This window comes from Gossypium hirsutum, chromosome A05, assembly GCF_007990345.1.
Source record: "Gossypium hirsutum isolate 1008001.06 chromosome A05, Gossypium_hirsutum_v2.1, whole genome shotgun sequence".
Taxonomy (NCBI): domain Eukaryota; kingdom Viridiplantae; phylum Streptophyta; class Magnoliopsida; order Malvales; family Malvaceae; genus Gossypium; species Gossypium hirsutum.
In genome coordinates this window covers 44153624-44173394 of record NC_053428.1, presented here as the reverse complement: position 1 = coordinate 44173394, position 19771 = coordinate 44153624, and the positions used below count along the sequence as shown (strand labels likewise).

General features: G+C 35.4%; 1 protein-coding gene across 1 annotated transcript in view; it reads left to right on the top strand.

Moving 5' to 3' along the window:
• LOC121228936 (laccase-12) overlaps window positions 1-14311 on the top strand; it is a 28432-nt gene extending 14121 nt beyond the window's left edge. The window contains exons 3-7 of the mRNA XM_041111971.1: window positions 11860-12011; window positions 12342-12486; window positions 12631-12766; window positions 12857-13804; window positions 13900-14311. Of these exons, the coding sequence (XP_040967905.1) occupies window positions 11860-12011; window positions 12342-12486; window positions 12631-12766; window positions 12857-13804; window positions 13900-14030 (1512 nt within the window). The 3' untranslated portion in view covers window positions 14031-14311. The remainder of the gene's footprint in view (window positions 1-11859; window positions 12012-12341; window positions 12487-12630; window positions 12767-12856; window positions 13805-13899) is intronic.
• Window positions 14312-19771: the final 5460 nt, after the last annotated feature.

Here is a 19771-nt window from a genome sequence, read left to right as displayed (position 1 = left end):
TAACATATAATTGTTCATAACATAATTAAAGCATCCTCTCCATTCCATCAATTCAACACATGCATTACTCAATAATATTCAAAATTATATTCGGCCTTAGTACATAACTTGCTAGCCGATTTTTCTCCATCTAGCAACTAATGCACATATGTGCTCATTTGTTAGACTCTACTTCATCTAACTACTAACCCCCCCTTTTTTTTTCATCCAAATAACATGAACAACAACCATATTTCTCTTCTACTTTTTACCATGGCCGAATGCTCAAGACACCATACCATGATTTTCATAATTTTGACATGGGTTACTAAAATAACTTGATACCTCATCAACACAACATCAACACCAACCAAGAATGACAACATCCATGGACGAGTATCATCTCCATCAAGTAGCAAAAAGAATTTAAACCATGGGCTAGGTAGAATTCAAACTAACATCTAAAAATATGCATGAATTTCATGGAATAACATCAAACATACCTTCCTCAAGACTAGAAGGAGTGGCCGAATATTTTACTTCCCCTTCCCCTTCTTCTTAGCATTTTCGGCCAAGGATGTTAAAAGATGAACACATTTTTTTCTTTGTTTTCTTCCTTCAATTCACGACAATGGAGGAGCAACCACACAAATTTTTTTTTTGTTTCTCCTCCTACTAACCACTATTATTTTATTACCCATGTTCTTTATTTTATTATTCCTAACATAAAACACTAACATAAAATGTTTATAATACATTTTAACCTATAGCATGGCCGGCCACCATCCTAAGTTTTGGATAATTTGACATGCAAGGACAACATTTTCTAACATGCATCAATAGGCCACTTTAACATTTGCCTAGCACATTTCTAAATTTTCTCACACAAGTCCTATTTAGCAAAATTCACTTACAATTAACAAAATTCAAACATGAAATTTTCACACATGCCTATATACATATAATAAGCATCAAATATAACGGTTAATTATTTTTATGACTCGGTTTTGTGGTCCCGAAACCACTTTTTGACTAGGGTCAATTTAGGGCTGTCACAACTCTCCCCCACTTAAGAAATTTTCGTCCCCGAAAATCTTACCGGTAAATAGGTTTGGGTATCGTTCTTTCATAGAGTTCTCGGTTTCCCAAGTAGCTTCTTCGATTCCGTGTTTGAGCCACAACACCTTTACTAACGGAACCCTTTTGTTTCGCAACTCTTTCACTTCACGAGCTAGGATACGAATCGGCTCTTCTTCATAACTCAAGTCAGATTGAATTTCAACCTCTGATGGACTAATTATGTGCGAAGGATCAGATCTGTAACATCGAAGCATCGAAACATGAAAAACGTTGTGAATCCTTTCAAGTTCAGGGGGTAAAAGCAACCTATATGCAACTAGACCAACTCGTTCGGAGATTTCATACGGCCCAATGAATCTCGGACTCAGTTTGCCCTTACGGCCAAATCTGAGTATCTTTTTCCAAGGTGAAACCTTGAGAAACACTTCGTCTCCCACCTGATACTCAATATCTCTTCGTTTTAAATCCGCGTACGACTTCTGATGATCGGATGCTGCCTTCAGACTTTCACGAATTATTTTTACTTTCTGCTCAGCATCTTTAATCAAATCAACTCCGAAAATTTTACTTTCACAGAGCTCCGTCCAAAACAATGGTGTGCGGCATTTACGACCGTACAAAGCCTCGTAAGGTGCCATCTTAATACTTGATTAAAAACTATTGTTGTAAGCGAATTCAATCAAAGGTAAATACCGTTCCCATGAACCATTAAACTCAAGGATGCAACATCTCAACATATCCTCGAGTATCTGAATTATCCGCTCGGATTGACCATCGGTTTGGGAATGAAAAGCAGTGCTAAAATACAACTTGGTACCCAAAGCTTCTTGCAATTTCTTCCAAAATTGCGAGGTGAATCTCGGATCTCTGTCCGACACAATAGAAATGGGTACCCCGTGTAATCTTACAATCTGAGAAACATAAATTTCAGCTAATTTATCCAATGAATAATCCGTACGTACCGGAATAAAATGAGCCGACTTAGTCAGTCTATCAACAACAACCCAAATCGCATCTTTCTTAGTTGCCGACAATGGCAACCCAGATACAAAATCCATCGTGACTCGATCCCATTTCCATTCAGGTATCATAATCGGCTGAAGTAAACCTGTAGGCACTTGATGTTCCGCCTTCACTTGTTGGCATATTAAACACTTTGAAACAAAATCGGAAATGTCTCGTTTCATACCATGCCACCAAAACTGACGTCTCAGATCGTTGTACATTTTCGTACTCCCCGGGTGAATTGACATTCGGCTACAATAAGCTTCGTTCAGAATCATCAAAATAAGTTCTGAATTTCTTGGAACACACAAACGACTTCTGAACCTCAAACAATCGTCATCATCAATTTGAAACTCTGATTCCATATTCGAAACATATTCAGCTCGTCTTACAACCAATTCATCATCGACTTTCTGAGCTTCACGAATTTGATTAATCAACAATGGTTTGGCCTTTAATTCTGCTACTAACACATTGTCGGATAGAATAGACAAATGTACATTCATTGCTCGTAAAGCAAATAGTGATTTACGACTTAAAGCATCCGCAACCACATTAGCCTTTCCCGGGTGATAGTCAATGACAAGCTCATAATCTTTTAACAACTCGAGCCAACGTCTTTGTCGCAGATTCAAGTCTCTTTGAGTCATCAAATATTTAAGACTTTTGTGATCCGAATATACATGGCACTTCTCACCAAATAAGTAATGTCGCCATATTTTCAAAGCGAACACGATGGCAGCTAGTTCGAGATCATGGGTAGGATAATTTTTCTCATGTGGCTTCAGTTGTCTCGACGCATAAGCTACAACTCGACCCTCTTGCATCAATACGCAACCCAACCCATGTAGGGATGCATCACTATAAATGACAAACTCTTTGCCTGATTCGGGCTGCACTAGTACTGGAGCTTCAGTCAAATAAGTTTTCAGTTGATCGAAACTTTTCTGACACTTTTCTGTCCATTCAAACTTAACATCTTTCTGAAGTAGTTTCGTTATTGGTGTGGCTATCATCGAGAAACCCTTTACAAAGCGTCTGTAGTAACCGGCAAGTCCCAAAAAACTCCGAACTTCAGTAATATTTCTCGGAGGCTTCCAGTTAAGTATGGCTGAAATTTTGCTCGGATCAACACGAATACCCGATGCAGATACCACATGTCCCAAGAAGCTAACCTCTCTTAACCAGAACTCGCACTTACTGAAATTAGCATACAACTGCTTATCCCGTAAATTTTGCAACACTAATCCCAGGTGTTCAGCATGATCGGTTTCATTTCTCGAATAGACCAAAATATCATCGATAAACACAACTACAAACCGATCTAAATACGGTCTGAATATCCGATTCATCAGATCCATAAATACTGCGGGGGCATTAGTGAGCCCAAACGGCATCACTAAGAATTCGTAGTGACCGTATCTCGTTCTGAAAGCAGTTTTGGGTATATCCGAATCTCAAATTCGCAACTGATAATAACCCGATCTCAAATCTATCTTTGAAAACACCGAGGCTCCCTTTAGTTGATCAAACAAATCATCAATACGCGGTAACAGATATTTGTTCTTTATTGTCACTTTATTCAGCTGACGATAGTCGATGCACAACCTCATGGTTCCATCCTTCTTTTTCACAAACAATACTGGTGCACCCCAAGGTGAGAAACTTGGTCGAGCGAAACCTCTATCCGTCAACTCTTGCAACTGAGCTTTCAACTCTTTTAACTCGGTTGGCGCCATACGATACGGAGCTATCGAAATCGGTGTAGTCCTAGGTACAAGCTCAATACCAAACTCTACCTCCCGAACAGGTGGTAAACCCGGTAATTTTTCGGGAAAAACATCCGGGTATTCACAAACCACCGACACAGATTCAGGTTTCTTTTCTAACTCTTTGTCATCAAGTACATACGCAAGGTATGCTTCACACCCCTTTCTTACATATTTCTGAGCCAACATCGATGATATTACAGCTGGCAACCCATTCAAGTCAGTAGACTCAACTCGGATTATCTCGTTATTTACACACCTCAAATCAATGGTTTTTTTTTTTGCAATTTACAATTGCATCATGTACGGTCAACCAATCCATACCGAGGATAACATCAAATTAATCAAACGGTAAAAGCATCAGGTCAGCCGGAAAACAGGAGCCTCGGATTATTAAGGGGCATTTCTTACACACCTTGTCGACAAGCACATAACGACCCAAGGGATTTGACACCCGAATTACGAACTCAGTAGACTCAATAGGTAAAGTCTTACTGGATGCTAAGGTTTCACATATATAAGAATGAGTAGAACCAGGGTCAATCAAAGCAATCACATTAGTATCAAAGAGAGTAAAAGTACCGGTAATAACATCTGGCGAGGAAGCATCCTCGCGTGCGCGTATAGCATAAGCTCTAGCAGGAGCACGAGCCTCAGATCTGGTTGTAGCATCTCTAGATCCTCTCTGACCGCCACTAGCATTGCCCGTATTTCTAGATGGTCTACCCCGAGCAGTAGTAGCACCCGGTTTCCCACTCTGATTTACATTCTGTTCAGAAAATCTCGGGCAATCTTTAATAAAGTGGTCAGCTGATCCGCACTTGTAACAGGAGCGGTCATGGAATCTACAACTCCCCGAATGCCATTTACCACAATACTGGCATTCCGTTCTGTCTCGACGATCATTTCTAACATTGGCGACCGAAGTGACTCATGCACTCACAGGGGGTCGATCACGATCTCGTCTAGAAAAGCCCGAAGTGTCTCTAGATCGGCCTAAATCATCTCTAAATTTCTTCGATGACTGTTGAAAGGGCTTTCTCGAAGATCTCTTACAAAACTCCTTTGCTCCCATATCAGTTTTTCTTTTCTCCTTACTGAGCTCCTCGGCTTTGCAAGCTTGCTCGACAAGTACCACAAATTCTCGGATTTCTAAAATGCTAACATACAGCTTTATATCATCGTTCAGTCCATCCTCGAAATGTTTACACATCACAGCTTCTGAAGAAATGCATTCTCGAGCGTACCGACTAAGCCTTACAAACTTTCGTTCATAATCAATAACCGACATGGAACCTTGTTTAAGTTCAAGAAATTCCTTCCGTTTTTGATCAATGAATCTCTGACTGATATACTTTTTTCGAAACTCGGTTTGGAAAAACTCCCAAGTTACTTGCTCTCTGGGCACAACAGAAATCAACGTATTCCACCAATAGTAGGTCGAATCACGTAGCAAGGAGATAGTACACTTTAGGCATTCATCGGGTGTGCAAGATAGTTCATCGAGTACCCGAATAGTGTTGTCCAACCAAAATTCAGCTTGCTCGGCATCATCACTGTCCGCAGCTTTAAATTCAGTAGCCCCATGTTTTCGGATTCTGTCAACTGGGGGCTTATTTGACCTTATTTGGTCAGTTACCGGAGGTATTGTAGGTGCGGGGGTTGTATTAGTCGGGAATGGAGGTTGTGGAACAGCTGTATTAGTTTGAATGTATTGGTTGAACCAATCATTCATCACGCTATAAAAAGCTTGTCTAGCTTCATCATTCTGATTACTAGCAATAGGTTGAGAGTCCGCCAGCGTTGTCCCTTGTGCGGGAGCAGGCGCTACACTCTCAAGATCATCAGCTACTGTTCGGTTGGGATCGGGATCCATTTCTATAAGGAAACACATTTTAACTGTCAGAAATCACCACACTATCAAATAAAAACCTAATGGCATGTATAGCTAGACCCAAACGTATTACGGTAGTCTTAGAATCGACTAAACCGTAGCTCTGATACCAATAAAATTGTACCACCCCGTACCCGAGACCGTTTCCGGAGTCAGACACGAGGTGTTAACGGACTTCATTCACTTATTTATACAGTTCATTTTACCATTTCCAGACAAGCTGGGTAACTGCGTCACTATCACCTTAAAAATCACATCTCGAGTTCCAAAACTCAAAAACTAATTCCATAAATTTTCTCTGAAACTAGACTCATATATTCATCTACAACTTTTTTCTAGAATTTTTGGTTGGGCCAATTAGTACAGTTTATTAGTTAAATCTCTCCTGTTACAGGGTTCGACTACTCTGACCTTCATGCATTACGACTTAGATATCTTCCTGTACAGGTCTTCAATACTTATGCCGTTTGTTTCTAAAGAAACAAAACTCGAAAAGGAATCTGTACATATAGGGCATGACTTCTAATTATCTCTGGTTAATTTATAGTGAATTTCCAAATTCAGAACAGGGGATCCAGAAGTCGCTCTGGCCCTATTTCACGAAAACTTAAACATCCCTTAAAATACGGCTCATATGAACGTTTCGTTTATTCCATATAAAAATAGACTCATCAAGGTTCGATTTCATAATTTATTCACTATTTAATTCCATTCCTACTATTTTTAGTGATTTTTCAAATTCACATCACTACTGCTGTCAGCATCTGTTTTTAAGGTAGACTATACCTATTTCATGATTTTCCATGGATCAACTAGCCATTTGTCGTACATAGCACTAAAATGATCGTGATTAACCATTCCAATGGCTAATCGTTACCAAGCATTTCCATACCACTCAATGAACAATATACAAAATGATTATAATGCTATGCTCAAGATATATAAGCCATTTTCGCATGGCTATCCAAATTTATACAATACCAAAAGGTACATGACCAACAACAAAAGGGCAGTCCTATACATGTCATTTTCAGAGTTCATCTAAAAGAGTACCAAAAGGGCTTTGATAGTGTGGATGACTTCGACTTTGACACTCTCGAGTCTGATAGCTAACGAACCAAAATCTATAAAACAGAGAATCAAAGAAACGGAATAAGCATTTAATGCTTAGTAAGTTTTGAGTAATGAAATCATGCACAACTGAAGTATAGCATTCATATGACTAAACGAATAATTTCATATACACATATTCTCAAAATCGTACCTACTTCACATTTCCAACCCTTATATTCATACATAAGGAATCAACTTGACTAAAGGCCGGAAGCTTGTTAATCGATTGAGCGAATACTATTTAAAAGGAATCAATTATTCCAATGCATATACGAAACATACCTCATCGTTGGGATTTTACGAGCGTATTAATTGAAATTATTACAGCAAGATCGCTCATTCCCAAACCCAAGTATCTTCAGGATTTAGCCGGATATAACCACTCGCACAAGACCTTCGGGTCTTAGCTCGGATATGGTCACTAGCATAAATGCCTTCGGGACTTAGCCCGGATATAGTCGCTAGCACAAATGCCTTCGGGTCTTAGCCCGGATATAGCAACTCGCACAAATGCCTTCGGGTCTTAGCCCGGATATAGCAACTCGCACAAATGCCTTCGGATCTTAGTCCGGATATAGTCACTAGCATAAAAACCTTCGGGACTTAGCCCGGATATCATTCGAATAACCATGCACATATATCAATAAATCATGACACATCCATATTTCATTTTCATTACCAAAGCTCAAACACAAGACACTTATCACACTTACTAATTTCGGCTCAATAGCCACATACAAAGAGCATGATTTTGATTGGCTTTATAACATGATCTCTATACAAATTCGGCTACCCGTCATAGGTATAAACTAATCACCTCAATATATAATTCAAGTAGAATCATTATATCACCGTTTATTTGTCATACTTATATGTCATGACCTAATCGAATCATAATCTAAGTTCCATTACTCGAAAACTTACCTCGGATGTTGTCGAACGATTTCAATGTCTATTCGATCACCTTTTCCTTTCCTTTATCGGATTTAGTTCCCCTTTGCTCTTGAGCTTAATTTAACAAATAAATTGATTTAATCATTTTGAACATCAAAGAGAAATTCAAGGTACTTAGCCCATGTATATTAGGCATTAGAGTCATATATGTATGAAATCATGAATCAAATTCAACATATTAGCCAATATTCTCCTTTAGCCGATTTTCTAAGTCAAGATAAAGCCATCAATACGCTTACCTATAGCAGAACGTACAACATCAATCTATGTATTCATTCATGTGGCCGAATAGGCATGTCTATGTTGAGGCCGATTGTATACTTAATACATTCTACAAGTATGGTCACTTGTATTGACTAAACACCATTTTGTTTCAAGTTCAAAACTCGGCTAATACACATATATACACTAGTAATCAAATACTAACATTTGCACTTCACCTTAATAGCTAGCTTAGCAAACCTTAATTTAACATATAATTGTTCATAACATAATTAAAGCATCCTCTCCATTCCATCAATTCAACACATGCATTACTCAATAATATTCAAAATCATATTCGGCCTTAGTACACAACTTGCTAGCCGATTTTTCTCCATCTAGCAACTAATGCACATATGTGCTCATTTGTTAGACTCTACTTCATCTAACTACTAACCCTCCTTTTTTTTCATCCAAATAACATGAACAACAACCATATTTCTCTTCTACTTCCTACCATGGCCGAATGCTCAAGACACCATACCATGATTTTCATAATTTTGACATGGGTTACTAAAATAACTTGATACCTCATCAACACAACATCAACACCAACCAGGAATGACAACATCCATGGCCGAGTATCATCTCCATCAAGTAGCAAAAAGAATTTAAACCATGGGCTAGGTAGAATTCAAACTAACATCTAAAAATATGCATGAATTTCATGGAATAACATCAAACATACCTTCCTCAAGACTAGAAGGAGTGGCCGAATATTTTACTTCCCCTTCCCCCTTCTTCTTAGCATTTTCGGCCAAGGATGTTAAAAGATGAACACATTTTTTTTCTTTGTTTTCTTCCTTCAATTCACGGCAATGGAGGAGCAACCACACAAATTTTTTTTTTGTTTCTCCTCCTACTAACCACTATTATTTTATTACCCATGTTCTTTATTTTATTATTCCTAACATAAAACACTAACATAAAATGTTTATAATACATTTTAACCCATAGCATGGCCGGCCACCATCCTAAGTTTTGGATAATTTGACATGCAAGGACAACATTTTCTAACATGCATCAATAGGCCACTTTAACATTTGCCTAGCACATTTCTAAATTTTCTCACACAAGTCCTATTTAGCAAAATTCACTTACAATTAACAAAATTCAAACATGAAATTTTCACACATGCCTATATACATATAATAAGCATCAAATATAACGGTTAATTATTTTTATGACTCGGTTTTATGGTCCCGAAACCACTTTCTGACTAGGGTCAATTTAGGGCTGTCACAGAGTTCTTCCAATCTAGAAAAAGTTCTTGAACAAGAAGATGATGACCCATTCACATCTGATGAAGTGATGCAAAGTGTTGATTCTAAGCTCTTGAAATAAATATGAAAGATGAGATGGATTCTATGAAATCTAACTTAGTCTGAGAACTTGTAGACTTACAGGAAAGGATAAAACCCATAGGGTGTAAATGGATCTACAAGAAGAAAAGAAATGGAGGTGGAAAAGTCGAAACTTATAAAGGCTAGACTTGTAGCAAAAAGATACACTAAGAAAGAAAGTATCAATTATGAAGAAATCTTCTCTCTAGTTGACATGCTCAATTCGATCCTCATATTATTATCCATTGTGTCAACTCTTAATTATGGGATTTGACAAATGATGTCAATACGACATTCTTAAACGACTATCTTCAAGAGAGCGTTTATATGATGCAATCCGATGAATATATAACTAAAAGAGATTAACATAAAGTTTTCAAACTTCTTATATCATATACAGGCTTAAGCAAGCATCCTAATCATGGAATCAAAGATTTGATTAAGTGGTTTATATGTCGATGACATATTGGGAACAAAAGGATGGTATTTCTCATTTTATACGTCAATGAGATTCTACTCATTGAAAATGATGTATTGACATTGTCATCGGTTAAACTATGGCTAACTCAACAATTTAGCATGAATGAATTGGGAGAAACTAACTTTTGATCAAAAGAACAAGGTGATAGCATTATCATAAGCTTCATACATAGACAAGATATTGGAACGCTATGTAATGACTGATTCAAAGAAGGGAACTTAACCCTCTATATCGAGCTTTCATCTTTCTTTGGAATATTGTCCTAAGACGATGGAAGAAAGAGAATATATGAGAAAGGCTCCTTATGCTTCAGTAGTAGGAAGTCTCATATATTCTATGTTATGCATACATTTACATAATTATTTTGCAATAGGGTTGGTAAGTCGATATAAGGCAAACCCCTATCCAAGACACTAGCAACTAGTTAAACATATACTCAAGTATTTACTGAGAACGATGGATTATATGATTGTGTATTTCAGAGGAGATCTTACTCTTATGAGCTATATACATCCTGACTTCTAAACATGTCACATCACAAAAACTGGGTTAATGAACCTGGGGTTAGTGAACCAGAAATCGTAATTAAGTTAGATAATTAAATAATTAGGAATAATTAAATAAAATATTAAATAATTAGAATTAAAAATTTTAGGTTAAGAGGCTAAAATTAAGAGCTCGAGAATTAATTTGTTTAAAACGAATTTTAAAAACGAGATTTGATTTGAAAATAATTTTGAAATTGGTTTTAATTGAAAAAAAAACCAATTTGGAAAAGGAAAAATTGTAGGTGGTCAGAGGAGAAAAAAAACCTAATTTTTTTAAAATTTAGCTGGTTATTTGAACCACCCACCGTTTCATTCCCTCCCATTCTACGTCTCTTTTAAAAATTTTGCCAAACACCAAATTAATATTTTTCTCCAGAAATTAGTTATTTCTTTTTTATTTTCAAGCTCTTCAGACACAAAATCCTCGTTTAATTTTAAAGATTAATTACGTTTTTATCTTCAAATTTTTAAAGATCTTTACACATTTTAGCTCAAATTAAGTAAAATATTTATTAATTAAATTATAAGATATTAATTCTTATTAATTTTTTTTAGGTATAGTTTAGTTGGCTTATATTAAATAAATTCATTACTTTTTGAATAATGAAAGAAACAACAATATTTACTCAAGATCATCCTAGGTCGATTTTGAGCAAATGGCTTTTTAAAAGATTCGGTAATAGCCAAGTCTTGAACACTTTTAATTTCTGAAATTCAAGAACATTCTCTCCATGGCGTAGGAAACATTATCTTGATTTCTGAAATCCAAGTCAGAAGAATATTATATGTTTCCTGTTCACGAATGTTGAAGCTTTTCTAGTTTTATCATGTAACGGGTCGTGCGTTAGAATATAGATGGAAAATATTACTAATCAAGAACCAGCTGGTTTTAATTAATTGACTAATTAAAAGTTCTGATTTACAGGAACAGTAAAAAAATAGTTTGTGAAGGAAGCAAAGGCTGCATTCATGAAACTAATTATTCACTTTTAATACACAGGCTTGTGGGTGTAACAACCACTTAAGCCGGGGTCGACCACTTGACTATATTTGCGTGGAACCATTTTGTTCAAACAACGTATCTTCCTATAAAAATCACCTGTCTCTGCGAGCAACTTATCCTCGAACAAAAAAGGCAATTATTTCAATCTAGCTACTTCGCTACATATGGAGACTCTCAAGAATTTTTCCATCATGTTCCTCAGCCTTTTCCTTCTCATTTCTTCTACATTATTGTCCTTAACAAGTGGAGAAGTTCAACGACATCAATTTGTCGTGTGTTTTCTTTTCCTTATTCTTTGATCCTCTCGTTTCCTAGCTATTTAGTTTATCAAGTGGCTTTGCTTGTTTCTTTGTTATTTCTTTATATTTTCTAGCGAGTCTTTCTTGTTTCTTTTAATTTGATTAGTTAACTAAATTATGAATGAAACAGATCCAAGCAACACCAGTGAAGAGGCTGTGCAACACTCACAACAGGATTACTGTAAATGGCATGTTTCCTGGACCTACCTTGGAGGTCAGGAATGGTGACTCCCTTGAAGTTAAAGTTGTTAACAAAGCCAGATACAATGTCACCATTCACTGGTATTTCAATTATTGCACATTCAATAATACATTATATAGTATAGCCTAAGTATTGGTTTCGAAATTAATATTTTAACAGGAAAGATTACTATAAATTTTCATATCATGAAAATGGTTAACCGTATAATTTATTGTAGCACTTATTAAGTCTATAAACATATATATACTCATTTACACATTTGTATCTGCTGCTGGTATGTATATATTTTGAACTACCATAACCACTTTCATTTATAGGCATGGTGTACGGTAAATGAGAACCGGATGGGCAGATGGACCAGAATTCGTGACTTAGTGCCCAATTAGACCAGGTGGAAGTTACACCTACAGGTTTACTATTCAAGGACAAGAAGGAACATTGTGGTGGCATGCTCACAGCTCATGGCTTAGAGCCACTGTTTATGGAGCTCTCATCATCCGTCCCAGACTAGGCGAATCCTACCCTTTTCCTAAGCCAAACCTCGAAACACCAATTGTACTCGGTAATTAATTAATATATAAACTTGTAATTACTTATAACCTACATGATGAGTCCTAATTAGCAAGCAGTCTGGAGAAATGATAATTGATTATGAGGGCTATGCCTAGATTGAATGAATCTAATTATTGTTGATTATGACTACAAGGTCAATGGTGGGATGCAAATCCCATTGATGTTGTGAGGGAAGCAACAAGGACAGGGGCAGCTCCAAATGTCTCTGATGCTTACACCATCAATGCTCAACCTGGTGATCTATACAAATGCTCCAGCAAAGGTTTGCTTCTTCAAATTTCGAACTTGAGTTCCATATATATATGATATGATTTCCCATAAGATTGACACGCTATTTTTTTTTTTTTTGCAGACACCACAATCATCCCCATAGACGCCGGTGAGACCAACCTCCTGAGAGTCATCAATGCAGCCCTGAACCAACCGCTTTTCTTTGCAGTGGCAAACCATAAGCTCACTGTTGTTGGTGTTGATGCCACTTACATCAAACCCTTCACCACTTCAGTACTCATGCTAGGTGCAGGCCAAACCACTGATGTACTGATCAAAGCAGACCAGCGACCGGTTAGATATTACATGGCAGCCCGAGCCTACCAAAGCGCTCAAAACGTACCCTTCGACAACACTACTACAACAGCCATTCTTGAATACAAGTCTTCCAAAAAGGGCAATGCACCCAAACCAATTATGCCTTCTCTGCCTGCCTACAATGATACCAACACCGTTACAGCCTTCAGCCGAAGCTTCAGAAGTCCCCGAAAGGTCCAAGTCCCAACTGAGATCAACGAAAGCCTATTCTTCACAATTGGTTTAGGACTCAACAACTGCCCACCAAATTTTCGTAGAAGTCGCTGCCAAGGACCAAACGGTACACGTTTGGCTGCTAGCATGAACAATGTCTCATTCATGCTCCCTCGGAGCATCTCATTGTTACAAGCTCACCAACAGGGAATTCCAGGGGTGTTCACCACAGATTTTCCAGGAACCCCACCAGTGAAATTCGATTATACCGGGAATGTGAGCCGAACTCTCTTCCAACCTATCACCGGAACTAAATTGTACAAATTAAAGTTCGGTTCAAGGGTACAGGTTGTGCTTCAAGGCACAAGCATTATCGCACCTGAGAACCACCCAATTCATCTTCACGGATACGATTTCTACATCATTGCAGACGGTTTTGGAAACTTCAATCCCAAAAGAGATACATCTAAGTTCAACCTTGTTGATCCACCTCTAAGGAATACGGTTGCAGTCCCTGCGAATGGATGGGCGGTCATTAGATTCGTTGCTGATAACCCAGGTAATAATGGTACTAAATAGGTATTCAGATTCTTTCAAATGGTCTCTCAATGAATCCTTCATTTGATGGTTGAATCTAAACTCTTTTGCTAACAGGTGTGTGGCTAATGCATTGTCACTTGGATGTTCACATCACATGGGGTTTGGCTATGGCTTTCCTGGTTGAGAATGGATTTGGAGAATTACAGTCTCTCCCAGCACCACCGTCGGATTTGCCTTTATGTTAGGATTCATCACATAAGTATAAGAATTGTTGAAATGCATAAGGTCATTATAAGAAACGCAATTTGGACTGAGATTATTCATCTGATTGTTTCGTTCGGATAAATAAAGCGGGTGTCATGAAAGATGGTGCTGTGGTCAAAACTTAGTTGTGCCATGTGATTTTAGTTAGATTCGAAACCTGCCATGTTCGTTGATTCTAGTTGTATTCTTTTCCCTACAGCTAATGTTCAAAATAAATTTGTGTTAAAAACAAAGATTAATGTGCCGTGGGCGGGGGAATTATTCCCGTGAGATTATAAGTAATGATCATTGTAAGATTGAGTCCTTGGATAATGTAATTGTGACTTTAAAATTAATGTTTTATATTCAAATATAATTGTCATTGTCACGATAATGTGAGAATAATATATTAAGATTATACATATTATACATAATCAAAATTTTGGGGGTATTTGTTACCTATGAAATTAATAAAACTTAAAACGTCAAATAATAAATTTCTTAATAAAATGATAAAATATAATTTTGGATTATTAGTTATGTTTTATAGAAATGGTTATTTACTTCTTTTTTTATATACAATAACTACTTTGATTGATAAATCTCTCAAAGCCTAAAATTAGAGGGAAGATGCATTCCATTGTGTTTAAATTCAAGTCCTCTTTATTGATATAGTAGTAATTGTCCAATACAATTAAAACTGAATCAACTATTGTTTACATTAATGTAATTGTAGCATTTAAAATTTGTGTAACACCCCAAACTCGACTTAGACATTATGACCGAATCTGAAGGTGTTATCTAAGTTCATTTGAAAATCCAAAACCCATTTTGAAATAGAAAAATAATTTAAGCCAACATGCAATGAATAAAACTCCAGTTTATATGAGAAAAAATTCCTTTTAAATAATTTATTAGTTTTGCCGATGATCACTAGTAAAATCACTTTGTTTTGCAACATAATTTCTTAGTTAATTAAAGTTTTGGAAAACACGAGTTGATTTTGAAATCCAACTTGCAAAAAGATATGGTGTCATCTAAAACGCTTAAACGGCTCTAAATGAAAAATAAAAATAAAATCAGATTTTAAAACAATCCCATGGAATGAAAATAGACTAAACTGAACGAAATTTAAAGAAATGCAAAGCAAATATGTAAAACCGAGCTCCCGTCACACCGATCCGTCCTATGTTTTAGGATTACCTGAGAACCAAACAAACAAAAAGTGAGCTTATGAGCTCAGTGTGTAACTCATTACACACAATAAATCAGCTAACATGCTTAAACAGATTATGAAACTAATACATACATCAATGCATAACAGATACAGATTACATGCATAACAGATACAGATTCATATCCTACCCCCATCCGCTACACATCATTTTCGACCACGTCTAGACACCAATTAAGGTATTAACTACCCATCCAACCCTACACATTGTTAAGTGATCCTATATCTCTTTACAGAACAAATGTAGATTAACTGCCAGATCAAAATGCGGTAACCCGCCTAAAACAGAAATATGTGGCTGAGCCACCAAATACGACAGATAAATTAAACTACTCACTCTTCCTCCATAATTACAATCCCATCCCAATGCACATGTAGAACTAAACAGATAACAAATACGTGTATGACATACATGCTTTACACATCATATTAAGATAATATTAACATATAACAGATCATGCTATCATATATAACATACTACTTAGGTGTTCATGAATCATAACTAACAAAGCATCAGAAATCATGATTTTTATACCAATTTGTACATTACATAAGGGCTACATTCGATTCATATGACGAATATGGCCCGAGGGAAAAGATTTAAAATTTGGGCCCACATGCCTGTATGCCCTATACGACCCAATTGACCTAGACCCGTTTATGTATTTATTCACTTGTGACGTTCATAGCGTTACATACCTTAATCCTAAGTGGGTGATGAACTATGTATGCATAACTCCTATACTTTGATGTAAGTAAAAGTCTAAGTTTAAATAGATAAGGAACTGAAAGCTAGTGCATTGGGTATATAACTTTTGCAGTATGTAACGTCATTCACAATAGTGGAATTCATAACCCAACTAATGGGTAAATGATATCCTCTTATTAGCATTACATGATAGATGAAAAGTAAACGTGATCATGGGTTGTTTGTCTTTGTGATAAAAGGTTTTATTACTATTTGATAATAATTGACTTTTCATTAAGGAAAATGTAATGAAGAAATGATTTACCCAAAACAGATTAACGATATCCTATGAGGGTAACACACTTATAGCAAGGTCATTGGACGATCACTTATTAAGTAGCTTTTGTAATGGTATGTAATTATGGAGAGCTTAGTCACAATATTATAGTGGAATGACTTCGTGACTAAATAAGTTTATAATTAAAGTAGAAAAGCTGAAACTTAGTTATAAATTATTTGAGCCCTAATTATATATGTCTAATTGGTGTCTCCACTAGCACGTTGAAACAAAAAATGAATTGCAGCTAGAACCAAATGAACAAAAATGAATGGAAATGATGAAGTTAAGAAATTGCTCATATTTACAAATGAAAGTGCTTTCTCACTAAATATAAAAATCACTTGAGAATTAATTTAAGGTTTCGAATTATTATTTAAGTAATTATAATTAAATAATTGAAATTCAATAATGAAATTAAATTAATTAGTCATTATGAATCCATCGAATAAGGAAATTAAATATATTTCCTTATAGATTCTTTTATGGTAAATTTTTTATGACTTTAATAGAATTAGAATTTGATTGAAAAAATTATTTAGTTGGAAATTAATTTAGTTAATTAAATTACTAGAATAAATAATATTTATTTTGGAAAATAGAAAACAAATATTGAGTTGGATTAAATAATAATGTGTTGGGTTAAAAATCTAAGAAGCACATATAATTAAACTCAATACAAATGAGGTCCAAATCTCCTCATTTAAGATAAGAGGGGCGGTAACACTAGTAGTTTTTACTAGGGCGTGTCATCCACCCAGGGGCGACGCCAGGGGGGCTGGCATGGGCCCTGGTCCCCCTAAAATGTAAAATTATATTTTAGGCCCTTAAAATTTTTTAAAAATTTTAAATTAGTAAAGGTAAAATTGTACTTTGGCCCCTCTAAAATTATAAAATTTTTATTTAATCCTTTATAAATTATAAATATATAAACTATAAAAAATTAAAATTTCATCCGGCCTCCCTAAAAAATTTTTCTAGCTTCGCCCCTGCATCCACCCCTTCTCCAATTGGAGTAGGAGTGCGTTTTCTATTAAATAAATATTATTTGTGTAAGTGCTATTCAACTAGGATTCTCTTATCTCTCCCTATAAATATATGAAAATGGTAGAGCTATTAATAGAATTTTAGTATATCGTTATTCTGCCAAAAAGTAGTGATAATTTATTTTCTTAGAATAAATTCTATTTTCGGGGAATTACAATTTTTACCGGTTCTTATTGAGAGGATTACTTTTCCGCTGAAAGTAATAAAGTTATTTCTTGTTTTGTGTTTGGTTCGTGTTGCTTAAGCCCACACTTGGTGCAATTCTCGGAATGAGGATAGCAGAGAAGGTCGCTCGGTTGAAAGCCAAGATTGATTCAAATCCATTTTTCACAAATCACAAGTAATTTTCAATAAAAGTTTATTATTATAAATATCACAACCTAGCCTGATTTAAAAAAATAAAAATTAAACTACCACTGTTACAATAAATTGCTTTCTTAATCGAAGTTTTCCTACAGCTTCACCATTTAGATGCTAAGATTACTTCTCAAGAAAAGGTCATTTCTCAACTAAAGGCCAATGTTCAGTGTGACAAGGCTCTGGGAATGATCTTTTGGCTTAGAAATTCCTATAGCACCATAGCTTATTTGTTTGAACAAAAAAGGGGACTTGAATGACAAAAATTCTAATGATGATGATATGGTGCTTTTGATGCATTCTTTTTTTCCTGTTGTTGTTGTTTCGGAGTTTACTTGGGGAGGTTTTTCATTGCTAAACTTAATTAATGTGGTAGCTGTTTATTTGAACATTTATCTTTCAATTTGTTATAATATAATTTAAGTACTTTGATTGTTAATGCATATGTTTATTCAAAGGCATTATTGGATGATTTATTTGGTTATGTTTGTAGTTTAGTTTGATTGATTAAAGGGGAGTTTCTTAAGGGCAACTTTCTATATGGAGATTGTTTTTGTTGATGTATATGTCTTCCTGTTTTTGCTTTATTAAAAAAAATTACCAAAAGGAGAGATTGTTGAGGCAGTTATGAGAAGAGTGCCAAGAGAAGTGCCATGAGTAGCGCCCACCAAGTCTAGTACTACTTAACTTCATAACTTGCGATTTTTAAAGTTGACAATATTAGGAAACAATATCTTTGCACTATAATCCTTGTTGATATTTTGGATATGTGCAAGCCCATATCTGAAGACCAAACTTTTTATAGAAACATATCTATAAGATTGGTTTGGATTAGATCAAGTACATCAACTTTCTTATTTTAAAGAGATTGGATCAAATTAAGTAACTTGTTAACATATCTTGAATATTTAAAAATGTGATAAGTGCTAAAAGTAACATGTTTTAATCTCATTCTTAATGCGTTTTTGGGTGATTATTTGATGTTAATAGTGAATTTTATGCTTCCAATCCTTTAAATTCATGTTTTTATACTTAGGAGAGTATTTGAGTGCAAAAGGAGTGAAAAAAATTAGAGTAAGGTACAAGAGCCACACAAGCTGACCCTTTCCACACAGCTGGCACATATGGCAATATAAGCCACACGGCCATGTGGCAGGCCATGTCGATTTCACGAACTTGCACTCTAAATAGCGAAAAAACACGATTTTTAGGTTTTTCGGGCATTCTAAGACATATATATGGCAAAAATAAGAAGATAGGAGTGAGCCTTCATAGAATATTCAAGAAAACAACCCAAAAAATACCATTGAAGTTGACTCTAAAGTATATTTTCATCAAGATTGAAGATTCCCAGTTGATTTCTTAGGAGATTATCATGAGCTTGTTATTTCTTTCGGTTATACTGTGTCTTGGATGTTTTTATTTTCAAGCATGAAATAATTTTCTAAACACCTAGGGAGATGAATCCTATTATGGATTCTGTCGTTTGATTTTTATTTTATCCAATAAATACTTAGATCTTGTTCTCAATTATGTGTGCTTAATTCTTGGTTTGATATTTCTAGATTATTGATCTATATTTGATGTGCTTAAATCAGAGGAGGAATAAACCCTTTTTAAGAGTAGATCTTGCGTAATTCAGTGGAGTTGCATGCAATCCTGGAAATAGGATGATATAAATCTATCGGATTAGAGTAAAATATAATATTAGGCGAATCTATAGATCGAGTTAATGTAATAATAAGGGTTTCAATTAGAAAGAAATTTCAATTAATCAACTTTGAGACAGTTGCTCTTACTCTCGAAAGAGATATTTGCATAATTCATAGATTTCTACGAATCAAGATACTAAGTAAAGAAACTATGTAATTTAGATTGATAATGACATATGAAATCTAGGTGAATTCTTTCTTGAATATTGTTTCACTTCTTGGTTTTTACTCGATCATTTTCGTGTTTTGTTATTTGTCGTGTTTGTTTGTTAATTGATTTAGTTAATTTTAATTTTTAATCAATCACTCGATTTATTCGGTTAAATAATAGAAAAACAGTAATTACAAGTACTTTTGGTCTTCGTGTG